This window comes from Chiloscyllium punctatum, chromosome 10 (genome assembly GCF_047496795.1).
Source record: "Chiloscyllium punctatum isolate Juve2018m chromosome 10, sChiPun1.3, whole genome shotgun sequence".
NCBI classification, from domain to species: domain Eukaryota; kingdom Metazoa; phylum Chordata; class Chondrichthyes; order Orectolobiformes; family Hemiscylliidae; genus Chiloscyllium; species Chiloscyllium punctatum.
The window spans coordinates 57,358,043-57,382,737 of NC_092748.1; the positions used below are offsets into that span (position 1 = coordinate 57,358,043).

The window sequence follows — 24,695 nt, forward strand, 5'->3', positions numbered from 1 at the left end:
GTCCACACTGCCCCTCCGAAGAGTAACCCACAAAGACATGAGGAGAATGTGCCAACTCCACACAGACAGTCACCCGAGGCTGGAATCGAACCTGGGACCCTGGTGCTGTCGGGCCGCAGTGCTAACCACTGTGCTATCGTGCCACCCACTTTTTTTTATAAACAGGCCCTTCAGCCCCACAAGTCCACATCGACCCTCCGAAGAGTAACCCACCCAGTCCCATTTCCCTCTGACTATTGCACCTAACACTATGGGCAATTTAGCGTGGCCAGTTCACCTGACCTGCACATCTTTGGACAGTGGGAGGAAACCGGAGCACCCAAAGGAAACCCACGCAGACACAGGGAGAATGTGAAAACTCCACACAGACAGTCACCTGAGGCTGGAATTGCACCTGGGACCTTGGGGCTGTGAGGCAGCAGTGCTAACCACTGTGCCACCCACTTGTTATAGCTGCTTAAAATTTGTATACAAGTTGAAATGTAATGTATAATTAAATAAGGCTGGATCACAATTTATTTTACTGAAAAGAGTTTTGTGAATGAAGTAGATGGATTGAGGGTGCTAGTTAATACATAGGGATATGATATTATTGCTATCATGATTGGCAGTTCAGTATTCCAGGTTGCAGAATCTTCAGTTGCAACAGGGAACAGGGGTGAAAGAAATCGTGATGTTGTAATAGCGATCAAGGACAATTACTGCAATAAGGAGGGATGATATTAGAATGTTCCTCAATTGGGACTGTATGAGTAAAACTCAAGAACATAAATGTACATCGCCGTAATTAGCGTTGCTATAGGCCCCAAAACAATCTGAGAGACGTAGAAGGGCAGTACGTAAGCAAATTTTAGAGAAGTTTAAAAATAACAGGGTAATAATACTGGATTTCAACATCCCCATTATTCACTGGTATTGGCAAAAAGTGAAAGAGTGGGCAAAATTCTTAAAATAGATATGGAAGAGCTTTTACTGTCAGCACATAGAAAGTCCTGCATGAAATAGGTAGTGCCAGACTTAATTTTGGAGAACAAGGCTGGGCATCAGTTGTAAGTTACTTTTGTGACTAGAAGCCTGTGTCCAGTGGTGTACTAGAAGGATCACTGATGGATCTCTTGTTGTTTGTAGTATACATTTTAATGATTTTGACACAGGTTATGTTATCAATAACTTCACAGATGACACTAAAATTGCTAGTGTGGCAAATAACAAGGAGGCAAGATTATGCTGGGTCAGATGGTTAGAACAATGGCAGATGACGTTTAACCCTAAAAATGTTAGCTGATGCATTTTGGGAGGAATAATGAGGTAAGGGCGTACAATTTGAGTGGTAAGACCCTCGAAGTACAGAAGATCTCAGGGATCTTGGTTTGCACATTCATAGATGTTTGTCGTCAGCAGGACAGGGTAGATAAGGTGGTTAAGGAGGCATATGGGATACTTGCCTTTATTAGTCAAGGCATCGAACAAAAGAACAAAGAGGTTACGTTGAGTCGTATTTGTTAGTTCACAGCTGGAATACTGTGCAGTTCTGGTTGCTATACCATGGGAAGAATATGATTGCGTTAGAGAGGGTGCTAAAGAGACTCCATCAGTATGTTATTGGGATGGAGTATTTAAGTTATGAAGAGAGACTGCATAGGCTGGGATTGTTTTTCTTGAAACAAAAGGCTGAGGATAACCTGATTAAGATCTGTAAAATTATGAGGGGCATTTAAAGTTGATAGGAATAAACGTTTTCCTTTGGTAAAGGAGTTAGTTACCAGGGTCATAAATTTAAGGATAGAGGCAACAGGCTGAGACAGGATTGAAGGAGAATTTTTTTTCGCCCAGAGACAGGAGAGTATCTTGAACTCAGTAAAAAGGTGGGAACCATTACAATGTTTAAGAAGTTGAACACTTTAAACACCACAGATTACAAGGCTATGTACCAAGTCCTAGCACAGACTCCGTGGGGTAAAAGGCTTCTTTCTGTGCTGTAATGCTTTATGACTCTATATGTATGTGTTTTCCATTATTGCAGAATTCAAGTAAATGATCAGATTGTTGAAGTGGACGGGGTTAGTTTGGTTGGTGTCACGCAAATCTTTGCAGCTACTGTATTGAAGAACACTAAAGGCATAGTTAGGTAAGTGGTTATCGTAATTGAAATTAAATAATGACACTAGTAATCATGCACAAACACTGAATTTATGATGTACCTTTAACCTGAAGTAAACTGGGCAGTTTTCAGGACTGAAAATTTGAGCATTTGGTAACATACAAATGGTGTTCATTAACAGGATGCTCCTTTCAAGCCTAAAAGATAGCCTGCTTAATACACAAACCTAGTGTGGTATATAAGTTCAAGTGACAGTATGTTGCAAGATATATAAGCCTAAATCCTTGTACTCATGAAAGGGCTTCAGTGAGGTAGACTGGTACCTTGAAGAGTCATCTAGACTTGAAACATTAGCTTACTCTCTCTGTATGGATGCTACCTGACTCGCTGTGATCTCCAGCATTTTTTTTGTCTTTGGTGCATTTCTTCAGTGGTCAATATGCTGATGATAATGTCCAGATTTTCATGTGCATTGAGACCAAGTCTGTGACACATTACAAGTTAAGGTATGAACTCATAGCTAGAGTGTAGCCACCAGCAGATCAAGAACTACGAATTATGACTTTCTCTTTACGTGGAGTCCTATCAGATTGAGATGCTTCTCATCCACGTGATATCTGATTTTGATGGCTAATCATTTGTGGAAGATAGTCTAAAGCAAGACAGAGGCAAACCTGAAGAATATTTGTATTGGAATGCAATCCTATTTGTTATGAAGTGTAGACGTGTACTGTACCTTTAAGAGAGTTGTAAAGCTGGCAAGGACTGACTGCAAGCACAGAATGCTGAAGAATTTAAAATGTAATATTTGGCTGTGAAACCAGTAGTGCAGCTGAGTTACCATGGAACAGAAACAAATTCAGCTTCAGATATCAAAATTCAATCAAATTTGAATTTAGTGTTTTGATGACATCAAGCCAAAGAAATGATCCAGTGTTTTGGAGTATAAACTGGACATTTTGAACAGTTAGGGGGAGAAATGCCAAGAAAACCAACAAGTATAGACTGCTAGCCAAATAGCTCTCTGAAAGGTACCTGTCCATAAGAAATCTGTGCAGCAGAACACCGATGCTGACCGAGAAAAAATCTACAAAAGAGAATTGACAAAGCTTTGACAAAGGTTTTGAAATGTTTTTTTTTTGTAAATCTTAATCTGGGTTTTTTAAAAATCAGACTAGTATTGTAGAGTGGGAGCTAAAAGATAGATAGGTTTAAGAGAAAGGCGTTGTAAATAGTGGTTTTAATGCTCCCTTTTGGATTTAAAGGACAAAATTGTTAATTTTTACTTTAACTAGTGAAATCTGTGATTGTTCTTTGCCTCTTGAAACTTAACAGATTATGCCGTGAGGTGAGCTTTTCTGTGTGTCGGGTTTAAATCAGCAGAGGGGTTTACCCCGTGTCATAACATATTCAATTCCATTGACTGGGAATCGGTTAGAATTAACATCATTCAGGTCACAAGCATATTGCCATAAAACTGTTGAAGAATTGCGATGAATTTCTTAGGGCAGCTGAATTTCTCTGAATTACCTAACAATTGACTGTAAAAACCGAAACAACTGCAGATGCTGAGAGTCGGAAACAAAAACGGAAGTTGCTGGAAAAGCTCAGCTGGAAAAATCAAAGTTAACATTTCGGTTCCGGTAAACCTTCCTCAGAACTCAGTTACCAGACCTGAAACGTTAACTTTGATTTGTCTTCGCAGATGCTGCCAGACCTGCTGAGCTTTTCCAGCAACTTCTGTTTTTGTTCCAGTTGACTGTGTTTGGTTTTGGTCAGATCAGCAAAGTCATTTCCCTGGAATTGTATAACTGCAAGCTTTTAGTTAGTGGTTTCTTGACCTGTTCAGAAACCATGTTGGCAACAGACTCTGGTCAAAATGTTTCATTCAGTTATAGAGTCATAGAGATGTACAACATGGAAACAGACCCTTGGGTTCAACCCGTCCATGCCGACCAGATATCTCCACCAATCTACTCCCACCTGCCAGCACCTGGCCCATATTCCCTCCAAACCCTTCCTATTTATATACCCATCCAAATGCCTTTTAAATGTTGAAATTGTACCAGCCTCCACCATATCCTCTGGCAGCTCATTCCATACATGTACCACCCTCTGTGTGGAAAACATTGCCCCTTCGGTCTCTTTTATATCTTTCCCCTCTCACCCTAAACCTATGCCCTCTAGTTTTGGACTCTCCAACTCCAGGGAAAAGACTTGGTCTATTTACCCTATCCATGTCCCTCTACAAACCTCTATAAGGTCACCCCTCAGCCTCCGACGCTCCAGGGAAAACAGCCCCAGCCTGTTCAACCTCTCCCCATAGCTCAAATCCTCAACCCTGGCAAAATCCTTGTAAATCTTCGGAAGTATTCCAGTGAAAGTATTGCCCTGAGAATGGAGAGGAGTGAAATCTGTGTATAATTACTGCAGGGTTGGCGAGTTCATTTCCACTTGTAAAAGTGGACAGTGGAGGCATCTATATTCCTTTGGAACGGTTTCACACTCTACGTTATTGAAATGAATTCAGAGGGCTTCTGCGTCAGGCATTAACTTCTAGTTTTGTAGACCTCACTTGGGACACAAACAGTTTCTGCAACCTTAGGTAATATACAGGTGATTGCTAGTGTTTGTTGTTTCTATAAACTGGAAAAGTCATCAAGACAGTAGTTCATAGCAACCTATTGATTAATGTTTCATTTGATGTATGAACATTGATTTCAGGACGTGGTTAAGGTGCCCTATCTATCCTTCTGGATTTGGACATTTCCTGTAAACAATGCTAACTTTTCAGTACTAAGGATCGGTGATAGATCATGGACAATGTTTCAGGGCAACATAAAATCTTTTTCAGTCTTTGTGGTCTGCATATGATTGACATTTGTCAAAAAGTGTGGTGCTGGAAAAGCACAACTGGTTAGGCAGCACCTGAGGAGCAGGAGAGTCAACATTTTGAGTATGACATGTTCAGGAATTCCTGATGAAGAGCTTATGCTCAATGTCAACTCTCCTCCTCGGATGCTACCTGACCGGCTGTGCTTTTCCAGTGCCACATTTTTTTTACTCTGACCTCCAGCACCTACAGTCCTCACTTTCTCCTATATGATTGACAGCTGCCTGCTTCCTTATTCAGCCAAAAGTCTTGCATCCTGGACCTGCATTGTGCGGTCCTGAGGTTGTTTTGATAGGCATTATACTTGGATACTGAACACTTGCATTGAATAAACCCTCTAGAGGAAATGTTCATCTTGCAGTCATTTCTGGATTCCTTGTTTTTATTGTACCAACCTTGATGCTTATGAAAGGCATGGACAAGGGCTTTTAGAGTAATGACTGATTTATGATCGTGTTGATAGATCTCTGCCAATTTTATGGCCTGCAGGTCAGGGGTGGGGCCAACCATATATAGAGTGCTTTTTCATAAAAAGGAGATAAGCAGTCTGGTCCTGAAAAATATTTCTCAGGGGATATTGTGTTCCATTGTTTCTTCATTCTCGGTGATAGTCCAGTATTTGGATTGTATTGAGGAATCATTGTTGCATGCTAAAAGGTGTTGGTGCCACAGCTGTGTGTTGGGTGCAGATAGGGTCCGGCACAGATGAGTCACCCCAAAGAATGCAGTTATTCTGCTTGTGAAAAATGCTACTCTTACACCCTTGTATTCCATGTGATGTGCTACAGAATGGTAAAATATTGGATGATAGGATGGGTGCAGCACAAACGAGTCTATTTGGCCCATTGAGTCAATTTCAGCTCTGTCAAAAACCAGTTTATCAGGTCCCAACTCTGTAGGCTTACAATGTTTTCCCTTCCGATGCTTAATCACTCAATTTAATCTGGATCGCCCACCATTTTGAGCATTGGTTTTCAGAATATAGTCGTTCACTGCAAAAAAAAACTTTCTTCGCATGAACTTTGCATCTTCTGAGTAACAAATTTGATAATATGTCCCTCTACCTACTCTGTTCAGACATCTCATGAATTTGAACAAATCTTCTCTTATGATGTCCCTAACTCCCAGAATCATTCTCACAAATCTCTATCCTCTCTAAAACCTTCTAAAGATTCAGAGAATTGGACATATTGCTCCATTTGCAATTGATCCAATGTTCATAACAGTTCATCTTAATCTTTTTGCTTTAGTACTCAATGCAATCCCAATCTTTATAATCTTTTAAATTTTTAACCACTTGCTTTATTTAGGAGAAAATGAGGACTGCAGATGCTGGAGATCAGAGCTGAAAAATGTATTGCTGGAAAAGCGCAGCAGGTCAGGCAGCATCCAAGGAGCAGGAGAATCGACGTTTCGGGCATAAGCCCTTCTTCAGGAATGAGGAAGGTGTGCCAAGCAGGATAAGATAAAAAGTAAGGGGGAGGGGCGTTGGGAATGCGATAGGTGGAAGGAGGTTAAGGTGAGGGTGATAGGCCGGAGAGGGGGTGGGGGCGGAGAGGTGAGGAAGAAGATTGCAGGTCAAGAAGGTGATGCTGAGTCAGAGTATTGGGACTGAGATAAGGTGTGGGGAGGGGAAATGAGAAAGCTGGAGAAATCTGCATTCATCCCTTGTGGTTGGAGGGTTCCTAGGCGGAGGATAAGGCGCTCTACCTCCAGGCATCATGTTGCCATGATTACACCTCCTCCCACCCTGCCCCCCTGTAATAGCGCCATCCCATATTCCCAATTCCTTTGCCTCCGCTGCATCTGCTCCCAGGAGGACCAATTCTAATACCGAACAACCCAGATGGCCGCCTCCTTCAAAGACCGCAATTTTCCCTCAGACGTGGTTGACGATGCTCTCCACCGCATCTCCTCCACTTCCCGCTCCTCCGCCCTTGAACCCTGCCCCTCCAATCGCCACCAGGACAGAACCCCACTGGTCCTCACCTATCACCCCACCAACCTCCAGATACATCGTATCATCCTTCGTCATCTCCGCCACCTCCAAACAGACACCATCACCAAGGATCTATTTCCCTCCCTACCCCTATCAGTGTTCCAGAAAGACCACTCCCTCCTCAGGTCCACACCCCCCACCAACCCAACCTCCACTCCCGGCACCTTCCCCTGCAACCGCAAGAAATGCAAAACTTACGCCCACACCTCCCCCCTCACTTCCCTCCAAGGTCCCAAGGGATCCTTCCATATCCGTCACAAATTCACCTGCACCTCCACACACATCATTTACTGCATCTGCTGCACCTGCTGTGGCCTCCTATACATTGGGGAGACAGGCCGCCTACTTGCAGAACATTTCAGAGAACACCTCTGGGACACCCGCACCAACCAACCCAACCGCCCTGTGGCTGAACACTAACTCCCCCTCCCAATCAGCCAAAGACATGCAGGTCCTTGGCCGCCTCCATCGCCAGACCATGGCAACATGACGCCTGGAGGAAGAGCGCCTCATCTTTCGCCTAGGAACCCTCCAACCACAAGGGATGAATGCAGATTTCTCCAGCTTCCTCATTTCCCCTCCCGCCCACCTTATCTCAGTCCCAACCCTCGGACTCAGCACCGCCTTCTTGACCTGCAATCTTCTTCTTGACCTTTCCGGCCTATCACCCTCACCTTAACCTCCTTCCACCTATCGCATTCCCAACGCCCCTCCCCCAAGTCCCTCCTCCCTACCTTTTATCTTAGCCTACTTGGCACACCTTCCTCATTCCTGAAGAAGGGCTTATGCCCAAAACGTCAATTCATCTGCTCCTTGGATGCTGCCTGACCTGCTGCGCTTTTCCAGCAACGCATTTTTCAGCACTTGCTTTATTTGCCCTGCTGGCTTAAAAAAATTTGCAAATTATTTCAAGATTTATTTCTTCCTACACTTTCTTTAGAATTGTAGACACAAGCGCCTTTTACCTCATCTTTTTCCTGTCAAAGTATATCACTTCGCATTTTTCTACATTAAATTTTATCAGTTCACCAGCCTGTCAGTGTCCACTTCAAGTTTACTCCTATCATTCTCCATGCTGTTTACTGTGCTTCTAAGTTTTGTCATCTGCAGATTTTGAAATTGTGCTCTGGAGACCCATTAATATTCATTTTTCTTAAAAAGAGGCAGTCGTCCCAGCACTGATTCTTGGGACACTTTTTTTTTAATATATCTACCTTCAATCCAAAAAGTAACACTATTCTGTTTCCTGTTACTCAGACATGTCTTCCTTTTACCACTATCCCTTTTATTCCATGAGCTTCACCTTTGCTGACAGTCCTGTTTTGTGGTGCTTTATCAAGTGCCTTTGGATATCCGTGTGAAGCTAAGCAACCATATTACTGTAATTAACCTTTTATGTTTTTCAACTTAAATGCAATTTGCCTTTAATAAATCCATGGCAGTTTTCCTAACTCATGTATACTTGTTAAGTCATTTTAAATTTTTTTTCCAGGTTATTGTTTCTAAATGTTTCCCCATCACTGAGGTTGAACTGTACAGCTTGTAGTTATTAGGTTTATTTCTGCATTCTTTTTAACATTTGGATTTATCTAGTCCTCTGGAACATACTCATATCTAAGAATGATTACATATAAATTATTCATATATTGTAGAGGAGAAAAGTAAATCTGTTAATAAATTTGTAAAAAATCAAAGATCGATACAAAGAGCTATGAAAATGTTTACATAGATTCCGTATTGGTCGAGAAAAACCTGGACAACAGAGTGAGGTTGCTCGCCTTATCAGTGAAACATTAGAACAGGAAAGATGCCAGGAGGCACTTTTGGAGCAGCACTGTACCCGGTATAGTACAAGTGATAATGAACAGGTAAGGTGATACATGTGATACTCACCTCTATCGCCTTGCTGCTATCCATCTAATGTTAATTATCTAGAATTATTAATTCATAACTTTGGTGTAATTTTGTTCTAAGGAGCTTCGCCAAGATAAAATTCTAATGCTAGCAGTTAACTGTGTTTATGTTATATTTAGCATACTCCGATTAAGAGAATATTCTTATCAAAAACAGAAGTGTACAAAAAGGTCAAATATGTATTTTTATTAGTGTTAAATGGTTTAGGAGATAGGGAGATGAGCTGAAGAGTATTTTTCTGACAAAAAGCGGGTCTTAGCGTGACCATCTATTGAGAAATAGTCATATGAAATTGCTTAGTATTTTGTGTTTATCGATTTGATTTTTTTCTTAAGTCCGAAGAGTTTCCTGAAGATGAAAGAACAATTTCAAATGAAGTTGGAGCTGGAGGGACAGTTGAAGTTGCTCAACAGACTGAAAATGAAAATTTATTTTTAGCATCAGACATGGATTCATTACTTAATCTTAAATTGAAAGAGGTAATAATATTGCATTTAGTCTTTTGTATTTCACATTTTCTGTTAATTTTGAAACATTAGGGATTAGATCTTCTGTATCAGAACTAGGTGATTCATCAAAATTAGATAATATTATATGCTCATGTGCTGTGAGCATTTTCATTTTGTTTATTGAGTGGATAGAATACATCAATTTATAATGCATATTTACAAAAACATGATGAAGTTTGTACATTGAATTATCTATTGCATCTTCAATAAAGTCTTTTCTTTAGGTCTTTACTCTATTTCATTCTTCTAGTTCCTTCATCCCAACTGCATCTGTTATGATGATGCCAACTTAGACAAGGGAGCCTCCGAATGTCCACTTTCTTCTTCAACTGAGAGTTCCCCAGTACTGTAGTTGACAGGGCCCTAAACCGGGTGTGACTTATCTCCTGCACTTCAGCCCTCTCCCACTTACTTCCCACCCAAAACAGTGACAAGAGTCCCCTTTGTCCTCATCTACCATGTACATGCAGAGGATCACTACTCATCATTTCTGCCATCTCTAGCAGGATGTCACTACCAGACCCACATTCTCCTCCCCTCCCTTATCAACCTTGCACAAGGACCCTTCCTTCTGGGACACCCTGGTTCACTCCTCTTCCACTCCTAATACTCCCTGCCCCATGGCGCATTCCACTGCAACAGCAGAAGGCGTAACACCTATCCATTTACTTTCTTCCTCCTCAGTATTCAGGGGACCAAACACATCATCCAGGTGAAGCAGCACTTCACCTGCATTTCACTCAATCTAGTCTACTAATTCGACACTCATGATGTAGTTTCCTCTACATTGGAGGAATGAGGCATAGACAGGGTGACTGTTTCGCAGAGTCCCTATGTTTTGTCTGCAAAAAAGATGCTGAGCTTCCAGTTGGCTGCCGGTTCACCACACCACCTTATTCCCTGGCTGACATATCTGCCTCATGCTTGCTACAATGCTCCAGTGAAGCTGAGTGCAAGATGGAAGAACAGCATCTCATTTTCTACTTGAGAACTGTACAGGTTTCTGGATTCAATATTGAGTTCATAGGCTTGAGTCACCACCTCTCACGTCCTTACCATAACGCCCACACACCAGACCTTATTATCACATGGTGTGCTATTACACATGACCCATTGTTAGTCAGTAATAGTCCCCATTAGTAGCTATTCATTCTGCTAGGCCAGTCGTTATCCATGCCTTTGTCTGTCCAACTGTTGTCAATCTCCATCAATTGTTTACTCTTTACCCTCTTCCCCACCCCATCTTCTGCATAAAACCAACATTTGCCTTACTGCCATTAGTTCTGAGGAAGGGTCACTGGACCCAAAATGTTAACTCTGATTTCACGCCACAGATGTTGCCAGCCCTGCTGAGCTTTTTCAGTAATTCCTGCTTTTGTTTCTTTACTTTGAGGCCATCACTTCTCTAAGTAACCTAGGTTTAAAGTTTATATTTTTAATTGCAGCTGAGAGTTGAATTTCTATTGTGTATGTGCACTATACCTAGGTTCCCAAGCTCTTTCTCTGCCACTCATCAGTTGCACTGAGGATTATTTTCCTTAGTTTCCAGCAACCTCTGCTGAAATATTTCAAAATTATTTGAAGAGAAACTGGAAGAAAGCTTTCAGAAACTTTACTGAGGTACAATATACATGGAGTGTTAATTTGCAAAACTATCTGAGAATGCATATATCTGAATATAACAGACAAAAAAGTTGTTGACACTTTTCTGAATAAGTACTTATTGTAGCATTTAGTTTGTGTGCTTATTTTTCTGAAAACAAGGGGAAATGATTAATTATATAGAGACTGATACTGAGGTTATGGAAAGAAAGTGTGTCTTGTAAAGTTTTCAGTTTTCAAAAATCTTGATTGAACCTATGAGCCATAAAGTTAGAAAAACTGGTAGTTTATGCCTCTCAATAAGACCATAAGAAATAGGAACAGGAGAAGATTGTTCAGCTCCTTGAGCCTGTTCCACTTTTAAGTAAGATCCATGGCTGATCCAACATTCCTCGTGTTCACTCTCCTGCCCTTTCCACGTAATCCTTGATTCTCCTACTAACCAAGAAACCTTAACTATACACAAGGATTCTACCACTATAGCTTTGCGGCAAAGAGTTCCAAAGAACTCTCAATTCTCTGAGGGAAGAAATTCCTTCTCATTTTAGCCGCTTTATTCTGAGTCTGTGCCCTCTGGTCCTAGACTTTTGTGCAAGGGGAAATATTCTGTCAGCGTTTACCCAGTCAAGAATCCTCTATGTTTCAATGAGAACGCCTCTCATTCTTCTAAATTCCAGTGAGTAGAATCCCAATCTGTTAAGTATTTGCTCATAAGACAATCCCTCCATACTGAGATCATCCTAGTAAACCTTTTCAGGACTGCCTCCTAATGAAATGATATATTTTCTTCATTATAAAAAAGGGATCAAAACTGTACACAGTACTCCAGATGTGAACTCACCAGCGCCTTGAACAATTGCAGCAAAACTTCACTACTCTTTTAGTCCAGGAGAAAGTGAGGAATGCAGATGCTGGATATCAGAGTTGAGACTGTGGTGCTGAAAAAGCACAGCAAGTCAGGCAGCATCAGAGGAGCAGGAGGATCGACGTTTTGAGCATAAGCTGCCTGACCTGCTGTGCTTTTCCAGCACCACGCACTCGACTACCCTTATAGTCCAACCCCTTTGAGATGAAGGCTAACATTCCATTAGCCTGCCATTAATTTTCATAATACATAAGAGAGAATATGACAGGAAGAAAGGAAAGTAAATGCTGCTTCACATTTTCTGACCTTATTACAGCTTTGGTCCAGAGATGGGCATGTGCATTTCTAAGTGATGCACACTGCTGCCATTGTGCGTCAATAGTGAAGGGCAGGATTCTGGAAGGTGGTGGACAGTGTGCTAATCAAACAGTCTGCTTGGTGTTGATCATCTTCAGTGTTGTTGGAGCTGCACACATTCAAACGTGTAGAGTATTGATCACACTCCTGACTTATGTCTTATAAATGGTGGACAGGCATTGGTGAGGCAGCAAGTGAGTTACTTGCTGCAGCATTCCAAGGCTGTGACGTGCTCTTGTAGCCACAGTATTTATATAGCTGCTGCAGTTCAGTTTCTGTTATTTATAACCCCCCAGTATGTTGACGATGTAGATCTTGAAGCTAATGCCATTGAATTTTGCGGGTTGATGGTGAGACTCTGTCAAGTGGGCACGGTCAGTTTTTGTGAGTTAGGTGAGTTGGTCAGATATATGAGTTACATGCAGTAGCTCACCTAAGCCTTCCTCAAAAACACCTACCAAACCTGTCACTTTTGCCTCCTTCAAGGACAAAGGGAGCAGATAACTTAGGATACCACAGCCTGCAAGTCCCCCTCCAAGCCAAACATTATTCGTACTTGGAATTATATTCCCATTCCTTAACTGTTGTTGGGTCAAAATCCTGGAACTCACTTCCTTACAGCAATGGGTGTACCTACACCTCAATGATTACAGCAGTTTAAGAAAGCACTTGTTGAAAGGAGCCACATTCTCTAAGGCACTTAGGCATGGACAATAAATGTTGGCCTAACCAGTGATGCATTCATTCCATGAACAAATTTATTTAAAAAGTGAAAAAAAAGTGAAGGGGCAGAAATATACAGAAGTTAAAATAGAGAAACAAAAAAACTGCATAACAAGAATTGGTGAGAAAATGACCATATTCTCTGACTTACTCTTTGCAATGCCAATGTTAAATATTGTTCATGTGCAAGGATCAGTGCATCAAAACCAACATTTTCTCATGGTAAAATAAATTATATCACAAATCTTGTACTTCCTGTTGTCAAACTTTGTCATTCCTTCCATTTAATTGTTCAATTACAATTGTTATTATAACCTCCCACCAGTAGTGACAATATTTCTGTTTTTGTCTCGCTGCTCAGCATTTACTATAATGAGCATCCTGTGTACTAACCAACTTTGGTTAGCTGATTCCTGCCTTCCTATGCAGGATAGTGCACAGACCAATATAGCTGAAATTTTAAAAAATCGATTTGCCTTTCTAATTGCTTTGTATGCAAAGTTTGTGCACAAACTTTGTGATTCATGTACCAGGACAGCCAGAGCCCCGTCTACCACCAAGCTCTGCAGCCTGTCTGCAGTTAAAGGATATACTGTTTTTTTATAAAGATTAAATGCACAGGGGAGTAAAACTATTTTCTTGATGTAGCTATTAGAAGTTAAAAGTCTTTCAGAAGTTAGAATAGAAACATATTTTCTCCTGCGAGTTTATTATTATTTCTGCACAATGGTTTGAAGTGTTCTAATCAATAGATTATTACAAGAGGTGAAGGAGATCAAACAAAATCAAATAGTTGTAAAAGCTGTGCTATATTACATTGGTTTTATTATACAGTGATCTTTTATGGTTGGCTTTTCAACATAGTTTTCCTAGTTACAGTTTGGTGTCAACTTTGCAGTTGTAATGCTGACAAAACTAATAGTGTTCACACTATTAGTTTTTGTGTCTTTTGTCTTTGTGAAACCTATTACAACTTCTTTTGTCTATACATGTGTGACTAAATGTGAAAATCTAGATACTGCTTTTGGGATTCCTGACAATCCACGGCCAACTAGTCAAACACTCTGCAAATGGCAATCTTCAGAATGTACTGAACTAACTTTATGCCGTAATATCAAAGAAAATGTGCATTTTTTTGAGATGCAATTGGGTGTTTTACAGTATTAAATTCTAACTGTTGTTAAGCAACTTTCTGATTCTGGAAGCTAACTTTATATTTGTGGAATGAGTTTTCCATTATGATTCCATTGTTTAATAGAAAGGTTTTGAGGCTTTATTTTTAATATTTCAAGTTTCAAATGTTTGACCCCAATTTTTATATTTCTTTCTGCAAAAAGTATGCAATAAAGAAGGATAGTGAACTTTATTTCCTGATTTGCTGACTGTAAAAATGACATATCAACCTATTGAAGCTACCTAACAGAACTCCTTACAAGCCAAGCAGCATAAGCAGAAAGTGATAGTAAGAACTAAGTGAACATATAACCAACTGATTAGATCTAAGCTCTGCAGTCCTGCCACATCCAGTTGTGAATGGTGATGGACAATTAAACAACTCACTGGAGTAGCTGGAGGCGCCACAAATATTTCTATACTCAAAAACCCAATACAACATGCAAAAGAAAAGGCTGAAGCATTCACAGCAATCTTCAGCCGGAACTACCGAGTGGATAAACTATCTTGGCCTCCTCCAATGGTCCCCAGCACCACAGATACCAGTCTTCAGCCTATTCAATTTGCTTCACATGATAGTAAGAAACAGTTGGAGGTACTGGATGCTGCAAAGGCTATGGGCCCTGACAACATTCTGGCAATAGTATGATGATTTGTGCTCTAGAACTTACCAATCGTCCATTCAATCAATTCCATTACAGTTGTAACATGGCATCTACCTGACAATGTGGAAAATTGCCCAGGTTTGTTCTGTACACAAAAAGCAGGATAAATCCATACCAGGTAAAAGCGATGACTGCAGATGCTGGAAACCAGACTCTGGAGTAGAGTGGTGCTGGGAAAGCACAGAAGTTCAGGCAGCATCCGAGGAGCAGTAAAATCGATGTTTCGGGCAAAAGCCCTTCTTCAGGAATGGGTCCAGTCTCTACGGAAGCGTGGGTTCAAATCCCACCGCTGCCATTGGTGCGAGTTGCAGTTTGCCCTGCAGCGAGTTAAACTTTGTAGTCTGGTAGTGTAAATCCATACCGGCCAGTTACAGCCCCATCAGTCTAGTCTCAAACATCAGTAAAATGATGGAAGGTGTCATCAACCATGCTATCAAGCAGCATCTACAGTGACTTGTTTAGTGACATCCAGTTCTGCCAGGGCCACTCAGCTCCCAACCTCATTACAGACTTGGTTCAAACATGGACTAAAGAGCTAAATTCCAGAGGTGACAATGAAGGCTGCATTTGACCAATTATGACATCAAGGAGTCCTAGCAAAATTGGAATCAATGGGTATTGGAGGCAAACTCTTGAATGGTTGGAGTCATATCTGGCATCAGACATCTGAGCTCCAAGACATCTGTGCAGGAATTTCTCATGGTCGTGTCCTAGGCCAAACCATCTTCAGCTGCTTCATCAATGATCTTCCCTTTATCATAAGGTCAGAAGTGGAGATGTTTGCTGATGGTTGCACCATGTTCAGCACAAGTCAAGACTCCTCAGGTGTTGAACCAGTCCATGTTCAGATTCAACAAGATCTGAACGATGGCCAGGTTTGGGCAGACAAGTAACATTTGCACCAAGTAAATATCAGGCATTTAATCACTACCTCTTGACATTCAGTGGCATTAGCACCACTGAATTCTCCATTTATCTACATGCTGGGGGTTACCATTGACCATCAACTCAAAAAAACTCACCGCATAAACACAGTGGTGACAAGAGCGGGTCAGAGGAATATTGCAGCAAGTAACTTATCTCCTGACTTCTCAAAGCCTGACTACCATTTGCAAGGCACAAGTCATGAGTGTGATGGAACACTTCCATTTGGCTAGATGCGTGCAGCTCCAACATGCTCAAGAAACTTGGCACTATCCCAGAAAAAAAACAGCCATCTTGTTTGGCACCTCATCTATAAGCATCCACTCCCTCCACCTGCACCACCACCACTCAGTTGCAATTGTGTGTATAATCTACAAGATGAACTGCAGAAATTCACCAAAGATACTTAGCATCTTCCAAACCCATGACCACTTCCATCTAGTGTGACAAGATGCATGTGCAACAGGTAAATGAGAACACCGCCACCTACAAGTTTACCTCCAAGCCATTGACTATCCTAACTTGGAAATATATTGCCACTCTTTCAGTGTTGCTGGTCAAAATCTTGAAAATCCCTCCTTAAGAGCATTGTGGGTCAACCCACAGCACAATAACAACTCACCACCACCTTCTCAAGAACAACTAGGTTCAGCAATAAATGCTGGCTAGCCAGTGTCTCCCATGTCCCATAAGTGGTAAAGAAAAGAACTCTTTGAAATGATTGGCTGTTTACCCTGCTTGAGTCATCACAGCTACTTGAAAGTTGGAGGTCCACTGGTCTTAACACCGCATTCACATTTATGTCCGTTAAAGGTGAAATCCACACTAGAAATTGCTAGACAACTTTTTTTGAGATCAATGAGTGTTGTTATTCCATTGTAAAGTTAAAGTTTGCACAAAATTGTGGGATTTACAATAAACAATTTTTTGTCTTAAAAGAGTTGAGGAAATTGTCCATCTCATTTTCAAGGACATCTCACTGTCTTAGTAAGTTTTGTGTTTTCACTTAACTTGCCGATTTGGTGCAAATTTCACGAATGCGATCTATTTTAGAAAACCCATTTATGGAAGCTTTGTATATTTCATCTGATGGATTTAAAAACAAAATGTACCTTTCAACTTAAACTTTGACCAAGTGTTTTATTCGATGTCATCCAGTTTTATTTTAAGCACTCACTTGATTTCTTGCACTATGTAGAGAAATGAAAAGGAATGTGGCTTGAACATATGCAATTTCTAACTCCATAGATTCTTTGTTTTTGTGCTTTTTGATGGAATTTTTGAATGTGCTATATATGACATCCAGACTGTTCTAGGTAATTGAGTAAGGAAACCCAGTCTTCTTTCAGTCCTGGAGCATTTCAGTGTTGATAAATAATATATCATTGACCCATATCTGTACATCAGTAGAAATTTACCTATGTAGCATCAATTTAATTGTATTTTCAATTTATATATTTTTCTCTAGCTTCAAACTAAGAATGCAGTAACTGCAGCAGAAGTCAGTGAATTGGCAGAAAGGGTGTGTAGTTTTTTTTCTAATATTAAAAATATTTTCTATTTGAAAATTTGTATGTAGACTGTTCTAGTAATTACAAATGTTCTTCATCTATGACAGCTGAAAATTGCTGAAGCAGAGAAAATCAAATGGGAAACAACAAAGATGCAACTTCAGCAAAGTGTTGAAGAGAATAAGGAGAAAATGCAAAAGGTGGAAAGATACTGGTTAGAAGCGCAAAACCTTTGCAAAATGGTAAATGAACACTTGAAAGAGACCCAATCTCAGTATGACGGTTTGGAAAAGAAATATAACAAAGCTAAGAAACTGATAAAGGAATACCAACAGAAGTAAGTTTTTTTTATTAATGCACTTACTGAGTACTCTGGTAATACCTGTGAACTGTTGGAGTAAATGTATTATGTGATGGCTGGATATACCACCCTCACCCATGTCAATGTATTTCACTGCTAAGATAAAAAGAAAACATTTGTGTTTGTGTTGCACTTTCCACAAATCTCAGGCTGCCTCAAAGCAGCAGCCCAGACAGTAACATAACAATGACCAGATAATCTGTTTTTCTGATCTTAATTGAAGAATAAACATAGGCCAGGGCATTAAGAATAATTTTTCTGCTCTTCTTTAAAACCATGCCTTTGGACCTTGTATGTAACACCTCATTGAATGATGATTCCTTTGACACACTGACCTCCCTTAGTACTCCACTGGAGTATCAGCTTATATTTTTGCTTTCATTCTTCTGAAATGGGATTTAAACCACAAGAAACAACAGTGCTTGAAACTGATCCACAGCTGACACAACCACCTGATGAAGGAGCAGCACCCTGAAAGCTGGTGCTTCCACATGAACCTGTTGGACTATAACCTGGTGTTGTGTGATTTTTAACTTTGTACAACCCAGTCCAACACTGGCATCTCCAAATCATGGCCTTCAAAGTAGTTTAGCAAGTACCATATTACAGATTTTAGAGCAGTCCTAACACTCAAGCCCCATAGTTCCAAATATAATATTACATGTGGTGATCAAGTATTAACAGTCTATCCACTGTAAAGAAGAGTGATTTGGAGCAGATGCTCTGTCATTTTCATAGAAAGGTGTCAGCCACTTCTAGTTGAGAGGTGGTTTGAGGATGATCAACAGTGACTGGGAGAAAGTGAGGACTGCAGATGCTGGTGATCAGAGTCGAAAAATGTGGCACTGGAAAAGCACAGCAGGTCAGACAGCATCCAAAGAGCAGGAAGGTTGATGTTTTGGGCATAAGCCCTTTGTCAGGAATATGGGGTGGTGGGAGAATGTGGGGTGCTGAGAGATAAATAGGATGGCAGGGGTGGGGGAAAGGTAGCTGCGAAGGCATTAGGTAGATGCAGGTGGGGGGTGATAAGTCAGAGGGGAGGGGAGGGTAGGAAAGAAGATTGATAGGAGGACAGTTCAAGAGGACATTGCCAAGTTGGAGGGTTGGATCTGGGGTGAGGTTAGAGGAGGCGGCTGCAGATCAGAAACTAGTGAAGTCAGTGTTGATGCTGAGTGATTGAAGGGTACCAAGGCAGAAGATGAGGTGTTCTTGCTCCAGTCGTCGGGTAGCTTAGATTTGGTGGTGGAGGTGGCTCAGGACTTGCATGTCCTTGGTGGTTTGGGCGGAGGGGTTGTTTGGTGCATGTTCCTGAGATGTTCCCTGAAATGTTCTGTGAGTTGGCATCCTGTGTCCCCAATGTAGGGGAGATCGATTTGAGAGAAACCACGAGATTTTTGGATGTGCCGGCTATGAAAAGATCCTTTGCAGCTTGGAGGGAGATGAGTCAGGAGGTGGGCTATGGGCTCAGGTTTTACATCTATTGTGGTGGCGTGGGAAGGTGCCGAGTCTGGAGGATAGGTTGGTGGAGGGGGCTTGGACGTAACAAGGGAATCACTGAGGGAATGGCTTCTGCGGAACGCAGATAGGGTTGGGGAGGGAAATATATCTCTGGTGGTGGGGTCTGATTGCAGGTGGCAGAAATGACAGAGGATAATGCGCTGTATCCAGAGATTAGTGGGGTGGAAGGTAAGGATCAGGTGGTTCTATCCAACATTTGTGGTTGGAGGGGTAGGGTTCAAGGGCAGAGGTATGGGAAGAGGAGGAGATGTGCTGGAGGGCATTGTTGATTACGTGGGAGAGGAAATTGCAGTCCTTGAAATAAGAGGCCATCTGGGATGTCATGGTTTGAAGGTGGAGAGTGTGGGTGGTGTCCTTGAATGTATCTGGGGAGTTCCTGGACCAAGGGGGACAGGATGGTGTCAAGATATGAAGGGGTACGTTCGGTGGAGCAGGCAGAGGTGATAGGTCGACTAGGGCAGTCAGATTTGTGAATTTTGGGTAAGAGATAGATGCAGGGCTCTGGGACTGAGGTTGGAAGCTGAGGTTGTGGATGGTCTGGGAGATGATGGTTTGGTGATGAGAAGTGAGGTCATGGTTGAGGGGGCAATAAGAAGAGGTGTCCATGAGATGGTGCCTGGCTTCGGCGGTGTAGAGGTCAGTGCGCAAAACTACCACTGGCAAGCCCACCGCCCCCCCCCCCCAATTTAATGGTGAGGTTGGGATTGGACTGGAAGGAGTGGAGGGCTGTGCTTTACGAGGATGAGAGGTTGGAGTGGGTGAGAGAAGTGGACAGGTGAGGTGGTTAAGGTCATGGCAGCAGTTGGAGATAAAGAAGTCGAGGGCTGGTAACAGACCAGGACAAGGTGTCCAAATGAATGGAGTATGTTGGAAGTGAGAGAACGGGGTCCTCAGAGGGTGGGTGGAGTCACGATTGAAAAAGTGCGGAGGTGGCGGAAGGAAAGTTGATGTCGCAACACATATAGAATTTGTTGACCCGTGAACATAATAGGATGAAGGTAATTTTCTTTTACTGGGGACTGATCTGTTAACTCCTCAACCCCCCCCCCCCCCCCCTCCCCCCCCAGCTTTGCATCTGTCTAATGCCTTCCCAGTTGCTTTCCCTCCCCACCCTCCTGTTTGTCTCTCAGTATCCCCCCCGATGAAGGGCTTATGCCTGAAACATCAACTCTCCTGCTCTATAGATGCTTCCTGACATGCTGTGCTTTTCTAGCGCCACACTTTTTGATGATGATCAACAGCTGTGTACTAAATACCCTGTGGAAGTAGAATGTGTTTGTTGAGCTGTTGGAAATGTAGAAATCCAATCCTAAGAGAGGTAGCCTGTCAATAATAATTAATATAAAATGTAAGTTAGCAATTCTTCTTCTTTAAGAATCAAAGAAACTACCTTGTTCAGTACTTTGTGTAATAAAAGTGGCCAATAATCTCTGTTTTGTGATGATTGGAAAATTAGCACTGTGATAAAATGATCTCATTTTGCTTTCCAATTTAGAGAGATTGAATTTATTAAAAAGGAAGAGGATTACAGAAAAGTTCTGGAAGATCAAGAAAAAGAACATGCAAAACAGCTGAAAGCACTACATGATCAGGTGAAAACTGCAATTAAAATTCAGTTGCTGTTTGTCTACAGAATCCATTATTACATTAAAGAAGTAATATCTGAATGTAAACACATATATTCTTCAGATACTAGAACTGAAAACTGAACTGCATTCCACTGGACAAATGCCTCCAGTACTCAGCAACAGCACGCTGCACGAAACGGTAGTGGAGTTTGAGAGTCAAGAGCAGTTTGAAGATAATTTTAGTAAAGAGGAAGATGACACAAACCAAAGTGAGTCATACTACATAAAAGGGATAAAGATGTTTTATAGCATTGCTTTCATTTTATGAGGAGAAACTGAAATGAAAATATTTTTGCTGTGCTAAAATTCCATAAAGGGCACATTTATTTTTGTTAAAAATCACACACCACCAGGTTATAGTCCAACAGGTTTATTTGGAAGCACTTGCTTTTGGAGCATTGCTCCTTCATCAGGTAGTTTTGGAGTATAAGATCATAAGACACAGAATTTAAAGCAAAAGTTTACAGTGTGATGCAACTAAAATTATATATTGAAGAAGACATGTTAAGTCTCTGTTCTTTTAGAACAACCATGCTGGTTTCACTTACTTTTGACCTATATGCTGTGTCCTTATGTTGCTCTTCACTTTGCCTTGCTGTAGAGGACCCTTCCCAATGTTTTGCATGTTAGTTTGTAACATCCAGAGATTCCTCAACATAAATTAGCTGTACTGTACATTATGCAAGATGTAAAGAATGAAGTATTTAAGGCAGCCAACAGAGTGTAGATGGAAAGTGAAGAATACTTTGCAATGTATGTGATTTTGTTGTGTATTCAGTGTATCACATACTCCTCACATTGTAAACAAAAAATTAGATATGAGGGAAACTGATCCTTCTGATAGAAATGTAGGATGGTTATATCACAAAAATAAATTTCTCAACTAGTCGTATATATTTGCTGCTTTTTTGCAAGAGCAGCTTGCCTATAGCCACTCACTCTGCCCATGGAAATGAAACAGATTGGCTGAGTTTTGTCTTTCATGACTGTTGATGTGTACTAATGATCAACTAAATTATGTGGTTAATTCAGCATTAGATAACCAAAGTAGCTCATAGCCCCTCACCGCTATTCAAGAAAAGAGGAAAACTGAGAGCTACAGATCAGTTACCCTGACAGCAGTTGTTTAGAAAATGCTGTAAGGAAATGAGCCCTAAAAATGCACTACAAGTCATTGTGTGATCAGATAAATTCAGTATGATTTTATGAACAAGGAAATTGTATTGGATAGATGTGGAGTTTTTAAAATATATTTAACTAGTAGATTGGATTAAGGGGAGCCAGTAGATGCAATATACTTGAATTTCTAAAAGACTATTAATAAAGTGCCAGACAAAAAGTTACTGTACAATATACGTGCTCATGACATTGGGGGAAATATATAGCATGGATAGCAGATTAGTTAATGGGCAGGAAGGATAAAATAGGAATAAATGAGGAATTTTAAGATGGTGAGAAGCAGTGCAGGAATTTTACCCATTCACAATCTGTATTATGGATTTGCATTGAAGCGGGAAAGCATAATATATTTAAGATTGTTAACTGCAGAAGTTTGATTTACAGCCTTTTGAACTGGTGAAGCAGCTGGAATTTCTGCTGTATATACGTGAAGCAAAGAGCTCTTAATAGCACATTTAAGGAGATAGTCACACCACAGGTTTGGAACATGTACACACAAAGGGAATGGGTGATTGCCAGATACTCTGAGAGAACAAGCAGCCAGTGCGTAAGTTTCCCAAGTCTTGTTTGATAACCAGTTTTTGGTTTGCATGCTAATGAGGCCAATAGTTCCTCAGGCATGCAGCAAGAACCAAGTCTGTAGCATCATGGGCGTCTCGATTGCGGAGGAGTGGAGAAAGAAAAGTCTAAGGACAAGATTGATTGAGAATTTGATAGAGGAACAAGCTGGCATTTCTGCCCTGTAGATGTGACCAAATGAGACATATAGAATAATCCGAGGGTTAGAAAGGGTGGTTAGTGAGAGCCTTTTTCCTTGGATGGTGATGGCTAGCATGAAGGGACATAGCTTTAAATTGAGGGGTGATGGATATAGGACGGATGTCAGAGGTAGTTTCTTTACTCAGAGTAGTAGGGGCATGGAACGCCCTACCTGCAAAGGTAGTAGACTGTCCAACCTTGAGGGCATTTAAATGATCATTGGAGAGACATATGGACAAAAATGAAATAGTATAGGTTAGATGGGCTTCAGATTGGTTTCACAGATCAGCGCAGCATTGAGGGCCGGAGGGCCTGTACTGCGCAGTAATGTTCTATATCCTATAAATCTGGTACGCTTCTTCATTGATGCCAGGGTCAAGGGGATCACAGAGTGGCTGCAGGAAATTCTTCTGGAGGAGGGTGGATAGATAATAGTAGTGATCCACATTGGTACTAATGAATTGATAGGAAGATGGATGAGGTCCTGAAGAAAAATGTTTAAAAATCTGGACCCTGAAAGGAGTGATCTCAGGATTACTCCCAGTGCCATCAGCTGGTGATCACAGGAATATGAGAATTGAATGATTGAACATGTAGCTAAAAAATTGGTCGAGGAGGGAGGACAACAAATTTGAGGCACTGGTGCTGATTCTGAGGCAGGTCCGACCCATATAAGGGTTGCACTATATCAGAGTTGAGTGTGTTTGCTGGAAAAGCACTGCAGGTCAGACAGCATCCGAGGAGCAGGAGAATCAACGTTTCAGGCTGGAGCCCTTCATCAGGAAGCATCCGCAGACCTCATTTTCTCCTTGCACCCTATCAGGACAAGGGCCAACATCCTCAACAGGAGATGTGCAGTTGCTGTTTGGCAGGATTTAAACTTGTTTGGCAGAGGGCTGAGATCTGAGATGGAGATCAGATCAAATTTGGGAGAAGCAAATTAGTAACGACAATTAGAAAAGTAGTAAGTAAAATTAAAAATCAGAGAAATGGAGGGAAACACCATATAGGATCAGAATGTGGAAGAATTTTTAAATTTATTTGGGCATTTATTCGCTCATCCCTGGTTGCCCATGAGAATGCAGTGGTGAGCTGCCTTCTTGAAATGTGGCAATCCATCTATTGTGGATCCAGAATACTGTTAAGGAGGGATTTCTGGGATTTTCACCAAGTGACAGTGAAGGAATATATTTCCAAGTGAGAATGGTGAGTGGTTTGGATGGAGGGCGCAGGTGGTAGCATTCCCATTTTGGAAGGTGTTGTCTAATGACTTTTGGTTCAACTCTGCCATGCATCTTATAGATAACACACACTACTGCTGAGCGTTGGTGTGGAATAATTGAATGTGGTGCCATTTAAGTAGGCGGCTTTGTCTTGGAGGGTATCAAGCTGCTTGTATTGTTGGAACTGCACTCATCCAGGCTAGTGAGGACTATTCCATCACACTCCTGACTTGTGCCTTGTAGATGGTGAACAGGCTTTAGGGTGTCAGGAGGTAAGTTACTCACAGCAGTATTCTTAGTATCTGACCTGCTCTTGTAATCACTGTATTTAGTCCAGTTCAGGTTAGATTGTCTCTTATTAGCAATGGGTCATTGCCTGGCATTTGGATGGTGCCCAAGCCTTGATACTATTCAAGTTTTGTTACATTTACATGGACTGCTTCACTATCTGAGGAGTTGCAATTGGTGCTGAACATTGTGCAATCATAGGCCAATATCCGCACTTCTCACCTTATGATGGAGGGAAAGTCATGATGAAATAACTGAAGATAGTTGGGCCAAAGAACACTACCCTGAGGAACTCCTGCAGAAGTGTCTTGGAGCTGAGATAACTGATCCCCAACAAACATAATAATCTTCCTAAGTGCCAGGTATGAATCCACCATTGTTCCCTGGTTCCCATTGATTCCAGTTTTGCTCAGGCTCCTTGATGCCATACTGAGTCAAATGCAGCCTTAATGTCAAGGGTTGTCACTTCCGCCTCACCTCTGCATTCAGCTCTTTTGTTCATG

General features: G+C 41.4%; 1 protein-coding gene across 3 annotated transcripts in view; it reads left to right on the forward strand.

Annotated features, from left to right (window-relative positions):
• The window catches only part of ppp1r9ala (protein phosphatase 1 regulatory subunit 9A-like A), a 119,090-nt gene that overhangs the window by 49,488 nt on the left and 44,907 nt on the right, over window positions 1-24,695 (forward strand). For all 3 annotated transcript variants that reach the window (XM_072579237.1, XM_072579236.1, XM_072579235.1), the window contains exons 5-11: window positions 2,024-2,128; window positions 8,723-8,861; window positions 9,243-9,386; window positions 17,194-17,247; window positions 17,344-17,573; window positions 20,611-20,707; window positions 20,805-20,952. In XM_072579237.1, the coding sequence (XP_072435338.1) occupies window positions 2,024-2,128; window positions 8,723-8,861; window positions 9,243-9,386; window positions 17,194-17,247; window positions 17,344-17,573; window positions 20,611-20,707; window positions 20,805-20,952 (917 nt within the window). The remainder of the gene's footprint in view (window positions 1-2,023; window positions 2,129-8,722; window positions 8,862-9,242; window positions 9,387-17,193; window positions 17,248-17,343; window positions 17,574-20,610; window positions 20,708-20,804; window positions 20,953-24,695) is intronic.